The sequence below is a fragment of the Podarcis liolepis genome, assembly GCF_965112155.1.
Source record: "Podarcis liolepis genome assembly, chromosome: 5".
Lineage (NCBI taxonomy): Eukaryota > Metazoa > Chordata > Lepidosauria > Squamata > Lacertidae > Podarcis > Podarcis liolepis.
The window spans coordinates 67,889,157-67,914,068 of record NC_139556.1 but is presented as its reverse complement, the minus strand read 5'-3'; the positions used below and the strand labels follow the sequence as shown (position 1 = coordinate 67,914,068).

The window sequence follows — 24,912 nt, the reverse complement described above, 5'->3', positions numbered from 1 at the left end:
CAGGCCTTTGGTTGACCTGATCAACATCCCATACCCATTTAAAATGTGGCTCTTTGGGGGGGGGTTATTATTGGGTTATTGCTTTTATTTTTATTTTATATACTGTGATCTTTTTATGTGAACTGCCCTGAGACCTCCAGATATAGAGCGGTATATAAATTCAAATAAGAATAAGAATAATTAAAAAACAAAAAAACCTGTTAAACGTTACCAAATACCATCCTGTTATACAACTGCAATAAATAAAACAGTTAAAAACAAATTTCCAAAGAGAAATTGGATACTGTCCCCAAGACAATCTTCGGTTATTTATATTCAAATGGTTTGCATCGGTTGTGAAAAAGAGCTGGACACTGGTGCAGGATTCCATAATTAGGAAGCCTAGTGTAGAATTTGAAGTCCATTTAGGAAGTTTTTTCCAAATGGTTGAAAGGCATTAATTAGTTCAGGTTTGCTATCAATTCACCATGCAGTGAATGCGGCTTTTTTTTCCTTGGAAGCTAACATTTTGTTTCTAATTTCACCCTCCAGTCAACACACAAACTAAAGTAATAGAGCCAATAACCACAACTAGCTTCTTGTCCTTTTCCTGAATCATTTCTGGTCAGACAGGTTTATACTGCTCATTTACCATAGTTACACAACCCCAGCTGAGCTGCCAGCTGGCAAATTCAGGAAGCTGTGAATTAAGGGTGAAGTTTGCTTTCACTTCCTATGTTTCTAATTCGGACCCTTGATTTGAATTTCAAAGCCAAGGTGTAAAAGAGCTCAAACACAAAATCTGCATGTCTGTTGTTGTTTTGAAAAGATATATTCAACATTTTAGTTATGTAAAATAGTCTGGCATGGTTTTGCTGCTGCGTATCACTCATTATATTGGATATGCACTAGGGCAGTTCAAGAAGAGAGTTTTACAGTCGTTGTCCTGGCCCTCCCTGCCGAACAAAGAACTCAAGCTCCCAGTTCAGTTTCTGCCAAAGTCTTCAATGCATAAATCAGATCGGTGCAGAGGTAAAGCACAGATGAATTACAAGGTGCAGCAGGCACACAAGAGTTATAGATACAGTATATGGCTAAGCAGAAGCTAAGCCATTGATCCAACAAGCCACATGCCCCCCTGCACCTTGCTTTTTGAAGGGCAGGGCGAGCACAGCATTTAGTGCAGCAAGCAATGGGAATCTCTGGAGTGAGCAAACAAGCGGGCACTCCTCCCTTTACACCTCAACTACTCCCTTGCCTATCCTCTCTCAGCTTGACCCTTCCCTCATAGCTTTGCCAAACCCCTCTGTGAAGGGGCTCTCCCCCTCCACTAAACAGCTCACCTGAGCCCAAACTGCTTGCTCACTTGCCTACCACTCTGCTATCATGCTAGAGTTGGCATGGACACCTACTGGTGGTCACGCAATTTGCAGCATGACAATAGCCTTTTTAATATGTATAGGAACATACATAGTACAGTGGTACCTCGGGTTACGAACTTAATTCGTTCCGGAGGTCCGTTCTTAACCCGAAACCGTTCTTAACCTGAGGTGCGCTTTCGCTAATGGGACCTCCCACTGCCAGCACGCGATTTCCATTCTCATCCTGGGGCAAAGTTCGCAACCCAGAGCAACTACTTCTGGGTTAACAGTGTTTGTAAGCCAAAGTGTTTGTAACCCGAGGTACGACTATTCTAAAATTATAGAGAAGAAGTTTGTAATCTCAGCAGAGGCATCCTGTGAGGGCTTCTGTGGTTAAAAGGCAGCCTTTCCCTTTTTTATTTCTCCCCTCACCCCCGCAACTAAGTCCCTCATGACAATGTCTGAGGAGAAAATTGTAAAGAGCAAAGGGAGTTCTGGCACCAGCCATAGCTTGGATAGACAGACATACCGTATTTTTCGCTCTATAAGACGCACCAGATCATAAGACTCGCCTAGTTTTTGGAGGAGGAAAACAAGAAAAAAAATATTCCGAATCTCAGAAGCCAGAACAGCAAGAGGGATCGCTGTGCAGCGAAAGCAGCAATCCCTCTTGCTGTTCTGGCTTCTGGGATAGCTGCACAGCCTGCATTTGCTCCATAAGACGCAAACACATTTCTCCTTACTTTTTAGGAAGGAAAAAGTGAGTCTTATAGAGGAAAAAATACGGTGGTTCCTCTCATCTAATCCCATTTGATCTCCTATGCTCTCACGAGTTTAGAATTCCAGGATATTGGGCAGCATATGCAAACTAACAAACAAATAACCACATGGAAGAGCTATCCCCATGTGCATGTTGATAACTCTGGCCTTTACTGGCTGGAGGAACAAGAGGCTACATTAAGGGGTTTGGCTAGCTAGAGAGCCTTTCTCAGCTCTCCTTCCATTAACTTCCTTAAGTCAACTTTTCTTAGGTTCCAAGTCTAAGTGTTTAAAAGTTGTGGCTCAAATTAGAACACGGGTGTCAGTGAGTGCATATAAGGGTTAAAATTCCTTGTAGGAAAAGCCCTTCAAACTGCCTTTGGGCCTGCTCCCCAACATTTGAAAGTCAAATCCATAGGTATTTCCATTGTTTGCCTAGCAAAAGGAAATGTCAGTTCTGCTGCTTAGCAGGCTGCTTCAGTACATCTGGTGTGGTGTTGACTATTCTGGCAGTGAACTACACTGAGCCATTTCCTTCTTTCTGGCTACTCAGGTTGCATTCCTAAAAGGTGGAAGCTTTAAGCAACTGAGCGGGTGTCTGTGGCTACTTTGACAACACTGGCTATTTTCAGACGTGACTTGAAGGAGCTACGTCTACCTGCTTTTCTTGCAAGGCAGTCCTCCAACTGGAGTTGTGGCCACGTGTGCTTACCATACTCTTCCTTCCCCTTTCCCATATGACTTTACCAGGATGTTCTGCTGCCTTTTTAAGCAGCTGGACTGGTTAGACAGGAAGCAGATTGCCAGCAGTAGTGGTTGCATTCAAGCTGTCTTCCTGAGGAGAAGGGGGTGGGTGGGAAATTTTCTCCTTGCAGCACACATGCTTGGACTCTTCTGTGCTTTCCTGCACACTCAGTTGTTGGCTCAATTCCTCCTAGACGGCTTGATGGTGGCATGAAAAATAAAGATGCAGCGGAGAAAGACCAAAGAGGATGACACTCTGATCACAGATGAGCAGGATCTCCAGGAGGCCGGTTATGGGAGCTTAAAGAACACAGAGGACTACATATATGAATTCATCACCTTGGGCCCTGAGAAAGTCTCAAAGCAGACCACATATGAAAGCTTTGCTGATAACTTTGGGCAGAATATAGAGGATGCCAAGGGTGGGAGGCAACCCATGAGTTACCCTGAGGTCCCACGGGTAAGAAAAAATTACTTGTCTTTTTTAGGGTTGAGGAAGAACTGGCTGCTTAGGTACATATTTTCTAGGCAGGGGTGGGAAAACTCAGGCCTGGGGCCAAAATCAGCCCTCTAATCCTCTCTGACTGGCCTTCAGGACTCTATGTGCCAATCTCCACCCAAACCCCCTATTCCCAGGACTCAGGACTCACCCCTCACCAGCCCTGCCTTGAGTGTTTTTGCCTCACCATAAAGTTGTCCTTGGACTCAGATAATGTCTCTTATCCTTTGTACAGTAGACTACATTCCAGTCACACAAAAATTAGAAGTTCCTCCTACACACGCACCCCTTCCTATCTTCCAGGGCCAGTGAGAAGCGTGGCCCAGAAAGGAAGAGAGACTTAGGGAAAGTTCAAAGGGCCAGACAGAAAGGCTCTGAAAACCGCATGCTTTAAAGTTAGAGGCACATCTTCTACAGCAGGGATTCTCAAACCATTTTCCTCTGGGCCACACTTTCAGAATAAAAATTTGCTCACACCACATTTTTAAAGTGATAAGATACATTGGAAAACAAAAAGAAACAACTAGCAGTGCTTTTAAAGATCCATATCCTGCAAATAAAAATAAAAATATTTCGATCCTATCCTATAGGATATGTTTAAATATTTCTTTGATTGCCTCTGAATCTTCCTGCCGCACTTGCCACCCTCTCCTGCCACACCAGTGTGGTGCACAACACTCTTTGAGAACCACTGTTCTAGACAGTATTGTTACAAAAGCCCAGCGCCTGCCTCCTCTCTCTGCCAAGCAGTGGCCAGAGCGCATGGGGTCACAGGCACACATTCAGAGAACAGAAGGCACAGTGGAGGCTGCCGTGCTTTAAGAAATAGGGTTTATTTGTCTGTTAATACCTTCCATCTGCATGGAGGGCGTCCAGATCTTACAGCATGGCCCAGAGTATGGGCAGGCAAACTAGGGGACGGATCCGGCCCAATCACCTTCTAACTCTGGCCCACAGAATCAGCGTCTTTTTACATGAGTAGAATGTGTCCTTTTATTTAAAATGCATCTCTGGGTTATTTGTGGGGCCTGCCTGGTGTTTTTACATGAGTAGAATATGTGCTTTTATTTAAAATGCATCTCTGGGTTATTTGTGGGGCATAGGAATTCGTTCATTTCCCCCCCCCAAAAAAAATATATAGTCCGGCCCCCCACAAGATCTGAGGGACAGTGGACCGGCCCCCTGCTGAAAAAGTTTGCTGGCCCCTGGCCCAGAGCATTGCAGGCAGTCCTTCCTTCACCCTCACCAAGATGGACCTCCCCTTTCTTCCTCTTTCTTTTTCCCAGAAGCCACTTGCCCTCCCCCAGAACAGTTACCCTGGCAACCTTCCAACTCTCCAGTCTCTTGTCACACCTGGGACAAGGAGTTGTTGACCCTCAATTGCTCTCTGTTGTAATGCTAACAGCTCTGCTCTTCCCTCAGCCAGCCAGACTGGTTTGCATAAGGCTGTCCAGGAATCCCCCTGCAGTTTCTTATTCTCCCTTCATATCACAAAGAACCCCAAATCCTAGCATTTATTAATTTCTAGGGTTTAGAGGAGTCCCCCCTATTTCTATAACAGTATAATTCTATAGAGCCCTATTGTGGAGGAGGTGAGCAGGGATGGGGAGGAAGGTGTTTTTGCCCTCACACTTGAACTGTTGGGAGAAGAAAGGTACAGTGGTACCTCTGCTTAAGAACTTAATTCGTTCTGGAGGTCCATTCTTAACCTGAAACTGTTCTTAACCTGAGGTACCACTTCAGCTAATGGGGCCTCCCACTGCTGCTGCACGATTTCTGTTCTCATCCTGAAGCAAAATTCTTAACCCGAGGTACCACTGTATTGAGGCGGAACAACCCAGCCCTCCACCAGCCAGCATTGTGATATCAGACCTGACATGAGAAACCTCTGTTCTCTAGCAACAAGACCTAGATTGATTCACACCCCACTTTATGTGAGTGGGATTCCACTCATGCAATGGGACTTCCTCTTCTCCCCCTTGAAACCCCTTGTGTCTCACAAAAGGCTGCTCTAGCAACAGTTCCCGAACCCTCAAGAGCAGATTTTGAGGGGCACTGGGGCAGGGGGAAGGACAAAAAAATGAATTTCTGCCAAGCAAGTAGAAATCTGTTCTGCTCATGCACACAGCTTTGAATACAACTCATGGTTACTGTATATGACTTGTATATTATTCAAACTAGCTTGTCCTTATTGAGGAAGGAATAGGCAGATTTGGATGTAGTAGTGCAAGGTGGTAAAACTGGGCATGAGAAAAGCTAAATGGTAGTTGGGTCAGCCCTACTGTGCAACAAAGTGAAGCTGGTGGCTTTAGGAAGTGGAGTTTAGGGGAGCAGATGAAGGCACGCTAGTATTTGGTGTCTCATGGAGGGAGACTTTTTCAAGTGCTAGCAGGTGATGGTGCCATTTGGTGCTCTGCTTCAGATGTAACAATGGCTCGAGCCAACATTGATAGGTTGTTTCATCCCTCTTCTAACTCTGCAAAGTGAGACGTTCAGCTACAGGACCCTCTTTGAGGTTATGGTAATAGTTGTGGAGGGCTGAGGAGAACCATTGATTGTATTAGCACATAAATGATAAGCCATGAACCTTGCATGCAGCCTAATTGTTTCTACTTCATGTGAGTGGGCAAACAATCTATAATAGCTTAAGGTTGTTTCCCAATCCAGGATTGTGGTTTGTTTCTTCTAGGCAAGACAGGATTCATAAGCCAACAGCAAACCTTGGCTGACAGCAAGGCTAACCATCTTGGCTTGTTAGAGAGAACAAGCCGTGATTCCAGGATTTTCCTTTCTAGATGATTTACCCTGAAGGGTATAGTGAAACAGATTAGGAGTGGTCAGACGCTGTAGTGTGCAGCCTATGCAAAGCACAGTATATTAAGCCAAGGTTCTTGCTTTGGCATTATGGGCAAACACTGCCATACTGAGAGATATGCCATACTCAAGGCTGCCATACTGAGAGATATGCCATACTCAAGGCTGGAGCAGCAAATTCCCGCTTCTTGTATTTTGGTGATGATTTGGACTGACCAAAAATGATGGCACCATTCTAATCTCATTTAGACAGCTAGTACTGCTGGACTGAGAAATATGACCCTATCTACCTTTTCATTCATTACTAACATTTTGTTTACAGAGGAATAAACAAGCGCCATTAAGCCATGCTGTAAAGAGCACTGCGAACCTCTTCAGTGATGAGACAGCCAGGATAGGTAAGAGAAGACAGTTCAGCACTAAATGCACAAGCTGGGTAAAGATTTCTGAGATCCGCAGGACTTCCCTTTTGAAAGGATATCATAGAAGCATAGAATTGCAGAGTTGAAAGGACCCGAGGGTCATTTAGTTCAACCCCCTGCAATGTAGGAAGCTGAACACGTAGTTCCCCATCCAATTTGAAACCATACCAGAACCTACTTAGCTTTACCAATGTGCTAGCAGTTTTATTGCTGCACCACTAGGATGTGGTCATTCTTGACGGAAGGCTGCCTCAGTTCCTTTCCATTGCTCTGAGAACTCTGCAATTGTCTTTTAGACACGTTTTACAAGTTTTATTCTTTTTGCAGATTTTAACTTTAAGTACGTTATTCAGGTTTTAATTTTTTGTAACAAGTGCATATAAAGCCCCCAAAAGTTCAGGAACACAGTGACTAGAAAATTGATTAGTGCATGAGTTCCTACTCCTAATTACTGAAGTATTACTTTTCTCAACATAGTCAAAGTAGATGTTGCAAGGAAAAAAGCAAATTTTCTCTTTTCTGTTCTGTTCTTAGAACCATATATGATATTGAAAGGCTGATGTTTTGTAATATCGATCCATCTTCACAACTTTTCTTTTAAAAATCAGTTAAAAACAAAACAAAAAAGTGATTTTCTGGGCATTTACGTGCTGTAATTGGACAACAGGAAAAGGTGATAGGTAGTGCAGCAAGAGCAAGTCCCCAGGCTGTTCCTATCTTTCCTGTAGCACCCCAGTGTCATCTAGGATTCCCCTATTTCCACTCCATGCTGTTTCCCATTCTTAGGATGTGACAGATGTTTAGAGTGACTAATTGCCTTCCTACTTGGCTTACTGCTCATGTAATATTTGCGGTGTGTTTGTGTGTGCTTTGTCTCAGACTTTATTCTGGTATGGGAATCAGATTACCAGAATTTGGAAGGACAAGGTGATGTGGCTGAGAAATCAAATCAAAGGCAGAAGAGATCGCTTGAAATAAATAGTGTGTGGCGAGAGAATTTTCTGAAGAAACTCCAGAAGAAAGGGATTAGAATGGAAAAGGTAACCGGACTCTTCTGTTCTAGTATTTTGTGGTTTTTGTTTTGGTTAAGTGCTGGTAGCGGGGTGGGGGGGTGAGAGAGACTTATTTTTTTAGCTTTTTATTGATTGTTACTGATGTATCTGCCCTCCTCTTATTTAACCCTTTAAAAGTTCCACTGCTCAAAATTGTACCTGAAGAGTCGAGGGCAAAACAAACTCAACTGTAAGCTCAGCTCCAGTTCCCCTCATCAACAGAGACCCACTGGTCAAAACTGTGGCATTGTTTGATTACTCACAAGGTTAAAAATTAAAGCATAACAATACGGGTGGGTCAATCTACATCCTTTCTGCAAACAGAGGTCCCAATACCAGCATTTTGTGTATTTATTTTATGGAATTACTTACACCCTGCCTTTTTTGTAGTCCAAAACATCTGGTGGGAACCAGATTGGGGAAGACTACACTAATGCAATGACATGGTTTCAGACATTTTTTTCCTACTGCATCACTGGTTTATGAATGTGTCTCTCAGTACTGTGGATATGACTATACCTTTATGGCAGCCTTTCTCAACCTGTGGGTTCCCAGATGTTGTTGGACTACAACTCCCATCACCCCTAGCTAGCAAGGCCAGAGCTCAGGGATGATGGGAGTTGTAGTCCAACAACATCTGGGGACTCACAGGTTGTGAACCGCTGCTTTATGGGATCAAATCTAGTAAACTCACTTTTGGGAAAGGAAAAGTTGAGATTAATTTCAGCACAGTATAGCTGTATAAAAGTAATGGAAACAGCTGCCACATACATTTGTCCTCAGCTGTAGAAGATTGCTTGAGTGCCTCATTAAAAAAATACTTGTCTTGCAAGGAAACTCCATGTAGCTGGCTGATCCCATCTCCTTTTTCCTTTCTAGCACATTGCCCAGAATGCAAGGAAGCTGGTGCACTTTATATTGCTGAGCGCTCCTTGGAGTGTGCTCTGTTATTATGCTGAAGACCTCAGGCTGAGGGTTCCCTTGCAGGTGAGAATGTTATGGAGCTTAAAAAATGCCAGTAGGTCAAACTTTGTTCTCTGCTTAGGTTGTAAGTTTCGGGGTTGCAATGCTTCTGAAAACCAGTTGCTGGAAACCACAGGAGGGGAGAGTGTTCTTGTGCGTGAGTTCCCACAGGCATCTGGTTGGTCACTGTGCAAACAGTATGCTGTACTAGCTAAGCCAGGTCCCTGCAGTGCTTGTCAGAAGCCCAGTCCTGTTCTTGGCATGACAGCGTAAGTCCAGCAACTCTCTTAGCCAATCTCTTGCAGAAGCTGGCTTGACTTGTTTTTTAGGTCTTGCTGAATCCATTGATCAAACCCCACATTTACTAATACCAGAAATTATGGGGAGAACCCGGCAACCAATAATTTTAGGAGAAAGTTTCCACCTGCAAACCCATAACAATGCAAACAGCAAATGGGGCAGTAAGATTGTTGTTCCTAGACTGTGTCTTATCAGACTGCAGGTGGAGGTGGGGGGTTGCATATTTAAATGCTACCCCATTAAAAAGGTTTTCTACATAACATTCTATGTTGGAAACAAGAGTAGGAAAGAATCTGACTGTGGAATCTAGTTTCTATGCACAGTCTTTTGTTTTTATTAGGCAAAAGGTCGTGTCATTTGGTCCTCCACCAAAAACCCATGGGTCCCCTCTTCCCTGAAACTGGGCTTGAAAGAAGCATTCTGTTGTAGCCAGTAGAATAGTGTTACAAAAGCTGGGTGCCTGCCCCTCTCTGCAGAGTGGTGGCAAGAGCTCATGGGGTCCCAGGCACACACACAGAGTCTATGTCCCTTTGGGGGATAGAAGACACGGTGGAGACTGTTCTGGTTTTAAGAAATATGGTTTAATCATCTATTTTCACCTTAAGTCTGCACTGATCTTATAGTATGGTCCTTTCCTGAAACAGTTGTGTAAGCAGTTTTGCCAGCATCCCCTTCCAGCTTTTCTTCCTCCTCCTTCTTCCCGGAAATCTCTTGCCCTCCCCCAGAGCAGTTACCCTGGCAACCTCCCAAATTCCCAGTCTCTAGTCACACCTGGGGCGGGGGGGGGGGGGAGGAGTTCCTTTGTATTGTTAATGGCCCTCTATGAACCGTTGCTTGGTCCCTGCTCCTGCCAACCTAGCAGTTCAAAAGCACATCAAAGTGCAAGTAGATAAATAGGTACCACTCTGGCAGGAAGGTAAATGGCATTTCCATGCGCTGCTCTGGTTTCGCCAGAAGCGGCTTAGTCATGCTGGCCACATGACCCAGAAAAACTGTCTGCAAACAAATGTCGGCTCCCTTGGCTAGTAAAGCGAGATGAGTGCCGCAACCCCAGAGCTGTTCACGACTGGACTTAACTGTCGGGGTCCTTTACCTTTTACGAAAAGCTTGGCCTATCGCTCAACATCCAAAAAACCAAAGTGCTGCACCAACAAGTACAAAATAACCCCTCTGCAACACCACAAATCCAACTCAATGGCATAATGTTGGAAAATGTTCACTTCTCCTACCTGGGCAGTTACAGACTCATTGTTTAAACTGTATTTATGGAAGACAATCTTACTCGGCTACGAGTGATCGCCAAAGAAGAAGAGATTGTTCTCTTGATAGCCATAGCTCGCCAGGTTAGTTTGCATAAGCCAGCCCAGGAATTCCCTGTCTGGTACATATCCCCATTAATCAAAATCCTAGTATTTATTCATTCTTCGGCTTTTGTGGGGACCCCTCCTAGATCCATAGCAATAGACTCTCTCTCTCTCTCTCTCTCTCTCTGTGTGTGTGTGTGTGTGTGTGTAGTACCGACAAATGGGCCCAAAAAGTTTGCCAACCCCTGCTTTAACAGAACCTCAGGTTCTTTCACCTTCTGCTTGGTCTTGCCTGTGTTATTTCTCTTTCCTCCCTCACTTGTATGCAGACTGTTAAGAGTGTCCTCCTCCCTGCACCTGCTTAGCATATGGACAGTAGAGCTATTTGTTGCTTTATCCCTCAGGTTGTGCCCAATATTCAGGCTGTAGCTAACTGGTCTCACAGGTTGCTGGTGAAGCTGGGCATCCCCAATATGCTGTATGATGAGGTTCCTAACTTTCCCTTGGATTACTACACCTGTCATTTCAAGGCAAATAAATTACCCTGGTAAGAATTTGGAATTAATTATTCTTTGACCCACCCTCTTCCCAAATTAGAACAGACATTCAGCTATATATAAATGTCACTATTTTGGTTTTATTTGCTGTTTTTGATTTTCCACTATCTGCTGCTTTCATGTAGCACCTTCTCGTTGCTTTTATTGATGTTGGGAGATGGCTTTTGGAAAGCTCCCACAGGGGCTTTTCATGTGGAAAAACAGGGCAAAATTTTCAGAAATACATCTTACTACTGGCTTTAAGGTTATAATTCTATATCCACATACCCAGGAGTAAGCCCCATGAAACTCGGATGGACTTCTTAGTTGACATGCTTAAGACTGCAGTTTGTGGATAGAAAAAAGTCACAATACCAGTCATATTTGGGGGTCAAGTGTACCTTAGTAAACCCATGTGAACAAGATACCTCATGGACATTATTAGGCATGACCCCACTTGCAAGTTTAAAAATATCATGCCTTTATTGAGACCTTCCCTTTTCCAATAAGACAATATAAGCAGAAGTTTTGTTTTTCTTGTATTACAAATACTTACCTTTTAGGATACAACTCCTTCCGAGTCTGCTTACAGTAAACCTTAAACTAAACTTTAATCTTAAAAACCACAATGAACAATATAAATATATTAAGAAGTAATCAGGATCCCTCCAACAAGGCAGTTGGTGATAGAATGGCCTAGTGGGGTTGGGGAGGGGAGACCAACTGAATCGGGTCTTGATGCCATCTTCTTCAATATCACATCCTTCTTTCTCTAAAATGTTCTGTATATTGACGCTTGTTTTATATTCTATTATACATCACCTAGAGACTTATTGCATTAGGCGGCTGATAAATAAGTAACTGGGGTCAACAGTGCCTCACAAACTATATGTGAGGATCTGAGGGCTTATGTACACTTTCCTTTCCTCTGCTCTTTCCAGGCCAGATATCCTCTGAGATTTAAAGCTCTGTGTCCGAACTCCCTTTTTTCTGCTCTGGAGCTTTCTTTGCAAAAACCTGCTCTTTAAAGAGCAAACGTCAATACACAGAAAACCTGAATTGACGTTTGCTCCAATTCAACTATAAAGAGCGGGTTTTGTGGAGAAAACTTGGGGCAACACAATGCACCCCAGCACGCTCTGACATTGAGCATTAAAGCATGGACCTCTGCCTGGAAAGAGTGTGGCAAAAGCTAAGTGTGAATAAGCCCTAATTATCTCAGAAGTTTTTTAAATACACACATTATATTTTACCAATAACTCCTCCATTTCTCCCCTCAGATAATTCTGAGCACTGTAGTTTACCCCTCACAGAGTTACAATTTCCAGTAAGCTTTAACAAACAACAATTTTCTTGAGAGGGGAATTGTGCTGTGAATGCACTTCAAAGTTTCAGTGTGTATGCAGCCTTGGTGTTAGAAGTGGTAGGCCCTACAATTTCTGAGGCTGCCTCTCTTGACATTCCTGGTGATCTGCAAATGTGTCTAGTCTTTTTTGATCAGAGATCTATAGTCTATACCATGCAGTATTCTGCATATTCGTTAAGGATTAAAAATTATTACAGTGGTACTTTGCTTTTCGAACGTAATCCGTTTGAGTTTTGAAACATTCGAAAACAGAAAACTCAATAGCCGACAGCTAGGCCTCAGGATTTTGCACTCAGCGGAAGCCGCATGGCATGTTCAACTTCTGAGGCATGTTCGAAAACTGAAGCATTTACTTCTGGGTTTACGGCATTCGAAAACCAAAATGTTCGTCAATTGAGACATTTGAAAACTGATGTACCACTTGATTTGGGATTAAAAGCAATTATTCTCTCCTGTTGTGCAAGCTCTGCTTTGAATTTTCAGTAAGTTGTTGTTGTTGTTGTTAATATTAAACATTTCTCTCCAAGGTTTCTTGGGAGTGAACATCATGATACCTTCTTCAATACCACACAGCGACACAGAATAGTAAGTCCCAAGTCCACATGGTGAAATGAATGCAAGCCTGGTGAAGTATGCAATGGGAACTGGAACTTCATCCTGGCCTTTATTCTTTCTCCTTATTCAGTTTTTATCTGCTATTTTCTCCTTTGGTTGCCACTTTTTCTCCATTCATCTCTCTGTACAACGCCTGGCCTGTTTTGCCATTTCATTGGTCTCAAGATTCCCTTTCCTACTTCTTAACTGAGCGTAGCAGGTAGATTTATCTGTGATGACATTATGTTAAAAAAGGTAAAGAAAGAAAAACCAAGTCCTATCATCCAAATTAAAGTATAGCCAGACTCCTGATAATGAGAGAAGGAAATGTAAAGTGAGAAGCAGAATATGAACAGTTAATCAGAATGATGGTGGAGAGGTACTATTGCAGATTTACTTTTTTTAAAAAAAATGGATGATGTAGAAGTCAAAATAACCTCTTTGTGCTTCCCTTCAGCTATATGAGATCCTGGCCACCACGTCATATGGCAACCCAAAGGCAGGGCAGGTTGGAATAGAAAGGCTGCTGAATGAGGAGGTCTTCACAGCTGCATTCCCATTGCATGATGTAAGTTGGCAAGTGCTCTTCCTATTCCACTTTCAAATGGGTTAGTTAGCCCAAAGTGACACTGAAATAGAAAACAGGGAGATTTGAAAACATGAGCAGGCTGGCAGTGGCCTCAGGCAAAGGTCTTTCCATCATCACCTGCTACCTGACCCTTTCAAAAGTGTGGTGAACCTTTGGCCCGCCAGTTGTTGCTGAACTACAAATCCCATCAGCTGTGTCCATTGGCCATGCTTACTAGGGCTGATGGGAGTTGTAGTTCAGCAACAACTGGAGCACCAAAGGTTCCCCACACCTACTTTAACTGGAGATGCCAGGATGCCTTCTGCATGGTAATGACGCTGCCACTGATTTTGTGGAAATGTATGTCTCCAAGGACATCACAAAACTGTTCACTCTCAAGTATACAATCTTCCTGAAACAGCAGAATACAGGATGTGCTAATTATGTATATAGGGAACAGGATCCTATGTAAAGTCTAGAGTGGGAGTTGTATACAATGAGCTCCTCTTTAGAGTGCACTTCTTTGCTACAGACTGCTGTTTATATTGGCTAGACAGTTGTGCCTACATATTACCATAGATGGCAAAGAATCAAATGATCTCTTTTAAATCTTCAGCTAGGTCTTTTAAGTAGGCATTTTGCTCCTTTACAATACTGTAGTAATTTCACAAACAGAACATTAAACCCAAGGTGAGGCTTCTTCAGGTATCTGCAATGGCACAGGAAAAGTGAAACTAAAGTAATTATTTTGGCCCTAGGCAAATGTTACGGAACATCACCAAATGCAAACAAATAGATATACTGGATTCTTTCCTTGTAGCCTAAAAACACCGGCCTTATTTGGCTTGCATTTGCCTTTGATCTGTCTGCATTTGAAATGGAATAAAGATTTGCAGGACTTGCTGAGCTTTCAAAATCTGAGTTCTGACCTACTTTGGGAGCTAAACAGCTATTTGCTTTATTTTAAAAATAAGTAAATTTGATGTAGCGGAGTTTGAGAACCCTGACTTTACAGCTCATGAATTATTCTGACTGTGCTGTAGATAGTTGGGGGGGGAGAAATTCAGTTCGGTTTGCATCATAATGCGAGCTTACCCAGTTTGTTCTTTCCAAAGCAATACATGAACCAAAACGCAGCCGTCCTCCAAAATTTGCAATTGATGTGGGAAAATGGGAAACTGGACTTAAGCTTGGAAAGATGAAAAACTGAGTGAAACCAAATTTGACAGATTCCTTCATCCCTAGCTGAGTGTAGAGCATCTGACTGAGTTTTGGCAAGAAGAACCCACTCCTTTCAGATATCTAAATATCTCCTTGATTGCTCGGAAGACAAACAATATACTTACAGTTTTGGATTTTGTTCATGCGATTCTGTGAAAGAGTGAATAGGTTTAATATTGGGCACCCCCTTTTCTCTGTTACAAATGAGGAAGCGTTGGTTTTTTGTTTTTGTTTTTAAATACATGTTAAAATTGTGACCTATTCATGAAGGCTGCAATTGATTATTCTATTTTTAAAAGTTACGTTCTTCAACTCTTAACGGGGAATTTCTGCAAGTTAATATAAAACACAGCACATTTTAAACAAATCTGTACTTGATATGGGTACTTTCCCTCTTCTGCCAAAAGGGTCCCTACAAGATTCCCCAGAAGGAGATCCCCCATATTCAGCTAAATCAGAGGCAGATTCTTTTCCATTACTGGGCCCAGTGGAGTAAGTGGAATAAGTACCAGCCATTGGATCACATCCGCAGGTACTTTGGGGAGAAGATTGCTCTCTACTTTGCCTGGCTTGGTGAGTAAAACGCCGCTTATGTCCATTTCCCTAGCATCTTGTTCTAGTGCCAAACTGAGCCCAGCGTGGTTATTTTGAAATGGATTGCCCCTCCTATTTGCTCCATAGGCCATAGCTGTCAATGTTTTCCTTTTTTTAAGGGAAATTCCCTTATTCCGAATAGGATTCCTCGCAAGAAAAGGGAAAAATTGACAGCTATGTCCATAGACATGGGCATGTCAGTCAGTACAAACTGTTAGCCTGTTCTCCAACCTGGCAAAAATGGGCATTTTAGTAAGCCAGGTAATGGAGAACTGGGGGCATTTCAGCATTACAGACTTTAACTGGTTTTGTAGTCATTCCCTGGAACTAAAGGAATTATGGTTCACTGGAGAAAGAGATCTGGAATCTCTGACAACAATATAGTTGTCAACTATTCTATGGAAAAAGGCATGACTGGGTAGTATAAAACCAATGTAAGTTTGTAGTGTAGAATAGTGTTTTAAAAACGTGATTCATTTTGCTGTATGCAACTAAGAAAGTTTGCCCATGGAGGAAATAGATCAGTGCTTTTCTTGCAGTCAGAATGCACCCATTCACATCCCTAGTGCTAGCACTTTGCTATGCTTGGAAATATAAGCCTTTTTTGTAAGATGGGTCCTTTCCACAAAATGAATTTAATTGGTTCTGGCTTTCTGGAAAGCAAGTTGATGATGGGCAACAGCTAGACATAGGTAGCCAGGGCTCCCCTTCTGCAGTTCTAATATGCTTTTACCTCTCTTTGTTTAGGTTTCTACACTGGATGGCTTTTGCCAGCAGCTGTAGTGGGGACACTAGTCTTCATAATAGGCATATTTATGATGCTTGATGACATCCCTACGTAAGTTCTAATTTCTTCTCTTCTTTCTCACTTTTCTGCTTGTAAAACCACTGACAAGCCATTTGGCTTTGTAACCCCCGGCTTTTTCACAGATCTGGAGCAGAATGTGGCAGAGATTTCTGCTCGTTAGAAATAAGTTCCTTGGGGATATCAATAGAATGTGAATGGTGGCTTTGCCTATGCAGCTAGTGTTAAGTGGTACCTAATGTGGCCATACCTATCCTTGCAAGAATGGGAAAGGCAGCCTTAGGAACAGCAAGAGCCAAAGGCCAGAAAAACAAAGTGTTTTTTGAAGAGAAGCTATGAGTCAGTAATTTTAATGTGGTGGGTTAATTGCTTTTTTCCTACCCTTTTATTTTTGCTCCCATCTGCACAACAGGAAGGAGATCTGTACCAGTGAGGGGAAATACAACATGTGCCCACTCTGCAAAGTCTGCCCCTATTGGAACCTCTCCACCATTTGCCCAATGTTTCAGGTACAGTTTGTGGCTCTGGGACAGCACTGATTCAAGCATGACGGTGAAGCATTTGTCAACACTTCATTAAAGTCATGTGTCAGATTAGGAGTACGTTGTGTGTTCTCAGATAAAGGGTCACACAGAAAAGTACATTGGATTTACTGTGATATGCTGATCTTCTACACTTCCATGTGGTTCAGATAGCCTCCTCCATGCTTACTTTGCCTTGAGCCTATGTACTTGCCCACAGACTCAAGGCAAGACATCAGCTATGTGCTATCAGCTTCCACGTAAAAAATAATTTGATCCAGCCTCTGTTCATGTAGCATTTGTTCACCAGCATTAAACTGATAATCTTTCACATTGCGTAACACAACTTTTCGAACTCAGGTCTTGCTTTTAGTGCATGATGCAACTAGCTCCACCTTTATCTTTTGGGGCCAAACTACATGCAACGGCAGCAGGCCCATGTCTTAAAATGTAGCTTTGCCTTTAAATGCATGTAAAGTGGGTGACTGAGATTTAAAGGGACTTGTGGGCAGGGAAGGTTTAGCAGGACCCGAGTTTGTCCCCCTTTGCTTCTTTAAACCACACCCCTGCTCCTCACTTTGTGATTTGGGTAGAACTGCATTTTAAAAACTGGGCTATCTGTAATTTGCCCTTGATACAAAATTCATCTCCCCTCTGTCCCAGTCTAAGAGTGTTTTGGCCCATGCTTAAGTGCAGCTCCTTCCCCTTTTCCCCCTATTCTTTTCAGGCTGGTCGCCTCTTTGATCATGGTGGGACTGTCTTCTTCAGTATCTTCATGTCTTTATGGGCAGTCACATTCCTTGAATACTGGAAGCGGCTGAATGCTACCTTGACATACCGCTGGGACTGTTCAGACTTCGAAGATATTGAGGTACTAGCCTTGGGGGGGGGGGCTCTAATACCACAAAAGCCCAACGGTGACACAGAGCCCACTTCAGGTTTCCTTTGTTGTAGGAACGTCCACGGCCCCAATTCACTGCTATGGCACCCATGACAACCACAAATCCAATCACTGGAGCGGAGGAGCCCTATTTCCCCACACGGAACCGTTTCAAAAGAATCATGGCTGGATCAATGGTCATCATCATGATGGTAAGGGAGCTGCTATTTGAGGGTGGAGGCGTAAAATAGGATGGACTCTTGAGTAGGGATAGGGGAGAAATTCGATACAGTTCACATTTAGTGGTGAATCTTTCTAATCTGCACTTTCAAAAACAGCATGAGAACTGAAACACAGGCATCATTTGACATTCGTACTTATCTGAATTTTGCAGTGCAGCGCTCCGACCAATGTTTACAAAAATGCATACATTAGGTAAAAGATGTGTTCAGTTGAATATATTAGTGAACATAACATAAAAATGCATTATATTAAGTCTAAGTCCAAGTCTGCTGTGGCTGTGGGAGAAGCCAGAACCTCATGGGTGTTAATGCTGTGAACCCCACTATCATAGGCTCAGGTTGTATATATGTGTAAATAAACCATATATCATAAAGACATTACAGTCTCTACTGTGCTTCATTTCTAAAAGGAAACACATACCCTGGGTAAGTGCATCTGGTACCCCTTGAATCTAACATCACTCAGGGAGATTGGGATGGCGTGTAACAATATGTTATATTTGCCCTCACTTCCTCTCTCTTGGTTACCATTACTACTTCTTGCTTTTTGTTTTTGGATCAAAAGCCAAGGAAAAAGCCACTCAGAAGGGAGGAAATCACGGTTTCTATGTCTGTTGTGGCTTCTATGGTCATTATTGATGACTGACTCCTCACTGACACTCCTCTGCCTCACTAAGGGCAGTTCCACACAACACACTTAAAGCATATCCAATGCACATTTAAAGCAGATGATTCCCACCAAAGAATCCTGGGAATTCACTGAGTGACTTTAGGTGAGTTGCTATGTCTTGCAGCCTAACCTACCTCACAAGGTGGTTGTGATAAAAAGTTGATTCCATGGAGGAAAGACATGATGTAAATGTAAACAGATAAAAAGAAATAAAAATCAGATAAAGCCACATGCCATCTTGAGCTTGTTGGAGACAGGAAGGATGGATATAAATGTAAGTAAATAAGTAAAAAAAAAAAGTCCTCCCCAAGTCATAGTAACAGATCCATTTACAATAATAAGACAGCAAACTCATATTATTAGTACTCATTCAGCCTGGTTCTGTCTTCAGATTGCTGTGGTGGTGATGTTCCTGATTTCGATAATCCTTTACCGGGCCATCATTGCCGTAGTTGTAGCCAAGTCTGGGAAATACCTTCTTGTAGCTTCGGTAAGACACTTCCATGACTCTCTACCACTTTACCTTAGGTGTGCTGTTTGCATTTGGACTTCACATTCTCTCCTGTTTCTCCCTCTTAGGCTTCTCGTATTGCTAGCCTCACTGGCTCAGTGGTGAACCTCCTCTTCATCCTCATCCTATCAAAAATTTACACTTCACTGGCACTTTTTCTTACCAAGTGGGGTAAGTAGGCTGTATCTGGAAACACCGAAGCAGGTTCTCAACCTGAAGGGCCGGCTTCTTGAAACCAAAACATTAAACCGGGGCTTGAATTTGTGGGAGAGGGGCAGGGGCAGCAGCAGGCAAAGAGAAGATCTTTATTGAAATCCACAAGCCTTACTTCCTAACTCACCCTAATATTAACTAAATTGTGCCTTGCCATAGTCTTCTAAAAGCACCAGCTAAAGTGGGTGGCACTAAACGTTTTTATGGTGGTGTATAGAATCTGGAATCCCCAAAAGAGGATTTTTTTTACTATCTTCTTAGGGCTTGGTTTAAATCTTTGCTGTGAATTTTGGATGACATTTTGGAATATTGCCTTGCTCTGATCTTTATAGTTGTTTAAAAGTCTGCCTCTTATTTTTCCTGCATATTTTTCATGTTTAAATTTTGGGATCTTGATTGCATGAGCATCTCCCTCATTAGTAGGCAACCCTCTACAGACATCTGCACTCAGTTCACAGGCATCCAGAGAAGGGTTTGAGTGGGTCTGGGGGCACAGCCTCACTCTCCTTCCATACAGTACCACTACACGTAAAATAAAGGGGTGAATATGGCTTAAATCAGAAATTACAAGAGTTGTTTTTCGTCCATCTCAGCCACAGTATTTCATTAAACTAGAAGGTACTTGTAACCCACAATGTGCATTAGAATTCTGTGACACTGAGATGGTTGGGGGTGGAGTTTGAGTCACCTTTGTTCACTTAAAGCACTAAGGATGCTCCTGTTGTGATTTACCACTGAGAGGGCTTGGAAGTTCCCACCATTCTTGTGGTACTCTATTATGTTTTTTCTTCCATAGAGATGCATCGTACACAGACCATGTTTGAAGATGCATTCACCTTCAAGGTGTTTGTTTTTGAGTTCATCAATTTCTACTCCTCTCCCATCTACATTGCGTTCTTTAAGGGCAGGTAAGCTGTTTTGGAGATGGGCAGCTTCTCTAAAGTGGATGCCATTTTCCTCTGTGGCCTAGGCATACTTGAAAGACTCATCTGCACCATTGAAATATGCCCCTACTACACGCTCACATTTGTATAATTCTGTATCCTCCTTCCCCATAATTCTGTTTCCATAACATGATATCCCATCTGCATTCAATTTAGAGAACAGGACTACTTTCATTAGTGTGGGAAGAATACAGACACACTATTGCCTACATACTATTGTAGGTGATTTAACCATGGCCAAACTATGAGGAGAGCCCTATCTCTTGGCTGTGCCATGCTTTCTGACTTTACTGTAGCACATACCAATGGAACTCTCCACAAGCATCTAGTTGGCTACTGTGAGAACAGGATGCTGGACTAAATGGGCTATTGGCCTCACCCATCAGGCTCTTCTTAAGTTCTGCCCCCCCCCCCCCGCAACAATAAAATGCTCTGTGCAATATTTTTCAACACTGGGTCTCCAGGTGTGTTTAGAAAAATCATTAAACTGCCTAACCAAATCTACACATATATATTTCTCTATGGTGTAGATGTTGGGCTGAAACTCCCATCATCCCCAGTCAGCTTAGTCAATGGCCAGGGATGATGGGAGTTGTAGTCCAGACATATCTGGGGACCCAAAGTTGAAGAGCAGTGGTCTAGGCCACACAGAAAGAGAGTGGAGCTCAAGAAGGTGAGGACTTCTAGCAATTCTTTTGAAGGTGTGGTCTTGCTCCACTACTCTTACCCTCATCCAAGTTAAATTCAGTAGCAAACTGATGCTTCTTCTGATCCAGCCAAGTCTCAGATGTAGTAAAACTCAAAATTCAGCAGGAATTCTAGCTGCAAGTGGTTGCTATTGATAGCCATTGAGGAAAAAGTGAGGCCCTGTTGCCATCTACTGCCCAGAAGTGGTTATAGTTTATAATGCGAATCCTCAGCGGTGAGTATTGAAAAGTCAGACTGGTTGTAGGTGAACACAAGACCAAATGTGCCAGCTATGTTAGTTTGTGATGTTTGCAATGACCTTGGGATCCTGAATCCAGGCATAGCTGGAAGGTTATGGTGGAAAGACTGGTTTCTTCGGGTCAAACTAAATATTATACATAAATAGTAAAACTCTACAGACCTTAAAAGAAGAAAAAGAAGCTATTAGGAGGTAGTGGTCGGAAGTAGAGAAGTCCTGGAGGAGATCTTGACCTGTAAGTAAATGTTGCATATAAATGTGTGTAATAAAATCAATTGGACCATCTTTAGGACGCATCTAAAAACCTGGCTACATGTGAGGGGGTGAACAGGCAGGGGAAAGGTTAAGCACCTCTCAAGGCTTCTCTGCTTCAAATTGTCCCTGGCCAAACTGACATTTTCTAAAAAAGAAAAGGGGGGGAGAGAAAGAAGATGAGGCCCTTCTGGTTGTTCTGCAACCTGCAGAGATCTTTTTGTACATTTTCAGTAGGGAGGCTTTCTTATTGAATTAAGGCAAGCACCAGCAATGATGGCATTTTGGTGTCTGCTAAAAATCATTTGTTCTTTTAAGCCTTTGTTGGACATTGATATTTCAACCCAATGTTTGCTGCCATGTTATTTATTCTGTAAATAAGTTTTAATGTTGTTTTGCACACCACCTTGTGATTGTTGCATGAAAGACAGTTTAGAAATCATTAAAATAAAAATCAGCAAGGGACCGTTGCGGATTCTTATGTACGTGCTTGGAGAGAGAGCAGGGAATTCCTGCCCCCCTTTCCCTGTAATGTGCTTGGACCACCTGAAGTTAGTGCTTTTCAGGATTATTGCTGTACAGTGGAACCTCGTGTTACGTACCGTCCTCCTTGCAAACGCTGCGGGTTACGAGCTACGAGCTCTGCTAACCTGAAAGTAGATGCTCCTGGTTGCAAACTTTGCCCTGGGATGTGAGTGGAAGTCATGTGCCAGCAGCGTGGCAGCAGCAGGAGGCGCCATTAGCAAAAGTGTGCCTTGGGTTTGTTACCATAAAGCACCAATGCTGCAGCAAGCAAAGGCTCCAGCAGCTCAGTCAGCTGCTTGTGGCTGGAAAGCCAGACAGGATGTTTGTGACTGTTGCCATGGGAACAAAGGGGCAGTCCATTCTGTACTGAGCACCGGATGTTAGCTCAGTGTGTGTGTCATATGACCCGTACTGGAAGTACATGGGTGGAGTTTCTTCTTGCTGTTGTTGAGTGCAGACATGTTTCTCTGTACTGATATGAGAGGCAGAAATAAAGGATGTAAATAGTTTTCTGTCTGCTTCTTTCCCCTCCCTGGGGAACACCAAAGGGGAGAGAGGAAGAACGGTGTGTTCCTCTCACACATCTGAGAAGAATCGCCGAGACCTCGCCTGCTTATCAGCAGAGTGGAGACGCGGGGAGGTCGCCAGGAATATCTGCCGGTGCCTACGCTGTGGCACATTCCTCTGACCCAGGCAGAATTCCAACAGGGTTATGAACAGTTTCGGCTTAAGAGCGGCCCTCCGGAATGAATTAAGTTTGTAACCGGAGGTACCACTGTACCCCTCTTTTCTATGAGTTTCTATGAGGGTTGTGTTGGCTGAGCCATTTGAGGCAGCAAATTGTATGAAGGTGCCTTGCGATTGGTTACAGTAGATGGCATTCTGGTCACTGCCAGCTTTTTTCCTGTGGCTTCTCTTTATGCACAGAGTAGGATGTTTATGCCTCGTGTAAAGAAAGACCTTGCAGCTGACTGTCTTGGCCTTTTATTTTTATACTTTCTTCACCTTCAGGTTTGTAGGCTATCCAGGACGCTATTCCACATTGCTGGGTATCCGCAATGAAGATGTAAGTATCTAAAAAGAGAGCAGTGCAGGACATGGACTCTAGAAATAACAGCTGATTAGGGGTTGTTCTAGAGTGGCTGGCACCATTAGCAGCCCGTAAGGTACGTTTAAGACTGGAGTTAAACTCTGTATAATAAATGCAGCAATAAAATAAAGAAGGCACCCTCTTTGCCAAGGAACAGGGTCAGCCATTCCAAAGGCAGAGGCCAGATAAAGAGGGCATCAGGCTCAATGCTGGGAGTGGATGTTTCTCTAAAAACCAAAATAATCCCTCTTCTAGCTCCATCTATCCAATGTCAAGTGCTTTTAGCCAGATTATTATTATTATTTATTGAATTTATATCCCACCCTTTATCTTTAAAGAGCACAGGGCAGCAAACAGATATACCACTTAAAAAAAAAACAAAGCAGATTTAGACGTTCTGAAAGCAATTACATTTAAGGACATACAATTAAAAAGACTCATTCATTCTTTCCTTCCCCGATGTTTTAATGTGGTGGAAATCTTTTAAGTAGGCATGATGTGCTCTGAGACCCCAGTGTTTGGTGTAGAGATTCCCAGGGGAGTAGAGAATTGAGGTTTCCTTTTCACCAGCAGCAAATGAAGCAGTTAACCTGTCTCTAGACTGTTTCTCTACAGATGAGAGATCACATGACTAAATGCTTCTCCATATAATTGTTTCTCTGCTGCATCATCCTTCTAAAGCCTTTCTCTGTTTTCTCCAGTGTGGTCCAGGTGGCTGCCTCATTGAACTTGCCCAAGAGCTGCTTGTCATCATGGTGGGAAAGCAAATAATTAATAATGTGCAGGAGCTCCTCATCCCGTGAGTCTTTGTGATCTTGTGCTTTGCTGCAATGGACTATCCAGACATGGCCAGACCTGTAGAGAATCAACAAGATGAACAGACATATCATTCCCCAAAATATATAGATTTTCACTAATGTATTAATTTTTGTGCACATTTCCCCCTAACATAATATACATTTTTGTAAAGGTTTGGTTGGAGAACTGCATCATAAAATCTGGATAAGTGCAAATTTTGAAGGAAGGCTATATTTCCGTTCTCATATTGTTTCAGGAAGTGCTAATTTGATATGCTGCTTTGAATGCAAACTGAATATTTTTTTCTCCTCCATCCCTACCTCAAGATGTTGTGGCACTACACCTCTGTCAGCCCTAGCCAACATGGTCCAGTGGTCAGGGAGGACAGTAGTTGTAGTCAAACAGCTTCTGAAAGATGCAACATTAGTTACTCCTACCCTATAGATTCAATTCTGGAGCTAGATCAAAACTCTGTCTAGGCCTAGATGCAGACATGTAGCCACTAATTGATCGTCTCTTGTTGAACAATAAAAGGGCAAAACCTGAACATGTTAACTGTGTCTTCTTGCTCTCCACAGGAAGTTGAAATCATGGTGGCAGAAGCGGAAGTCTCACTCTAAAAGGAATGAGGGCCAGGAAAGCTCCACGAAGCAGCTCTGGGAGAGTGATTACGAACTGCTGCCCTATGAAGGGCTCTTTAACGAATACCTGGAAATGGGTACGAATCATTTGGGAAGGAAGGAGATGAGCAACTGAGGACAGTTCCCTGACAGTTGAGGGCTTAGTCTGTGTAAGTGCGTGAGGCACACTGAGTCCTGTATCTCGCTTTGACTATACCATGTTCTCAGGTCAACCGTTCTGGTTCAAGAGCACTTGTGCTTGTTCCACTCACCCACCAGTTGGTAGCCCTAGAGGAGTGACAATTAGAATACATGGGGTCAAAAGCTTTACTCAGGTCAAAAGAGTGTGTGCATAACCTCCTAAGAAAAGGAACAACTTAGCAAATGCTATCCAAAGTTCCTGTGGACAGAATTCTTGTATGGGCTCACCTACATTATCTCCTGCATGGGATTTCTTTGTGCTTGCCTTCCCTTATAATGTCTTCTTTCTTTCCTCTTCAGTCCTGCAGTTTGGCTTCATTACCATCTTTGTGGCCGCCTGCCCCTTGGCACCTCTCTTTGCCTTGCTCAACAACTGGGTGGAAATTCGCTTGGATGCTCACAAATTTGTTTGTGAATACAGGCGGCCGGTTGCTGAGCGGGCCCAAGGCATGGGCATCTGGTTCCCTATCCTGGAAGTCATCACACACCTGGCAGTCGTTAGCAATGTGAGTAGTGCTGGGTCAAGGTTCTCTGCGTGCAGCAATACTGAGCTGACTTAACGGTCTGACTTAATAGAAGGCAGCTTCCTGGGTTGCTATGACTTTGCAGAAACTTGAT

General features: G+C 43.1%; 1 protein-coding gene across 3 annotated transcripts in view; it reads left to right on the top strand.

Moving 5' to 3' along the window:
- ANO7 (anoctamin 7) overlaps positions 1-24,912 on the top strand; it is a 33,527-nt gene that overhangs the window by 3,195 nt on the left and 5,420 nt on the right. For 2 of the 3 annotated variants that reach the window (XR_014526945.1, XM_083506386.1), the window contains exons 2-20: positions 3,038-3,303; positions 6,479-6,554; positions 7,458-7,618; positions 8,510-8,617; positions 10,602-10,744; positions 12,627-12,684; positions 13,151-13,261; positions 14,890-15,055; positions 15,824-15,914; positions 16,294-16,390; positions 17,130-17,273; positions 17,357-17,494; positions 18,586-18,684; positions 18,774-18,876; positions 19,715-19,826; positions 22,597-22,651; positions 23,377-23,474; positions 24,052-24,191; positions 24,595-24,800. Coding sequence is in view for 2 of the 3 variants with exons in the window: in XM_083506386.1 (XP_083362512.1) it covers positions 3,067-3,303; positions 6,479-6,554; positions 7,458-7,618; positions 8,510-8,617; positions 10,602-10,744; positions 12,627-12,684; positions 13,151-13,261; positions 14,890-15,055; positions 15,824-15,914; positions 16,294-16,390; positions 17,130-17,273; positions 17,357-17,494; positions 18,586-18,684; positions 18,774-18,876; positions 19,715-19,826; positions 22,597-22,651; positions 23,377-23,474; positions 24,052-24,191; positions 24,595-24,800 (2,343 nt within the window). In the remaining variant the exon portion in view is untranslated. Of the gene's footprint in view, positions 1-875; positions 1,012-3,037; positions 3,304-6,478; positions 6,555-7,457; positions 7,619-8,509; positions 8,618-10,601; positions 10,745-12,626; positions 12,685-13,150; positions 13,262-14,889; positions 15,056-15,823; positions 15,915-16,293; positions 16,391-17,129; positions 17,274-17,356; positions 17,495-18,585; positions 18,685-18,773; positions 18,877-19,714; positions 19,827-22,596; positions 22,652-23,376; positions 23,475-24,051; positions 24,192-24,594; positions 24,801-24,912 lie in introns of those variants that run through there. The other variant, XM_083506387.1, reaches the window with a different exon arrangement.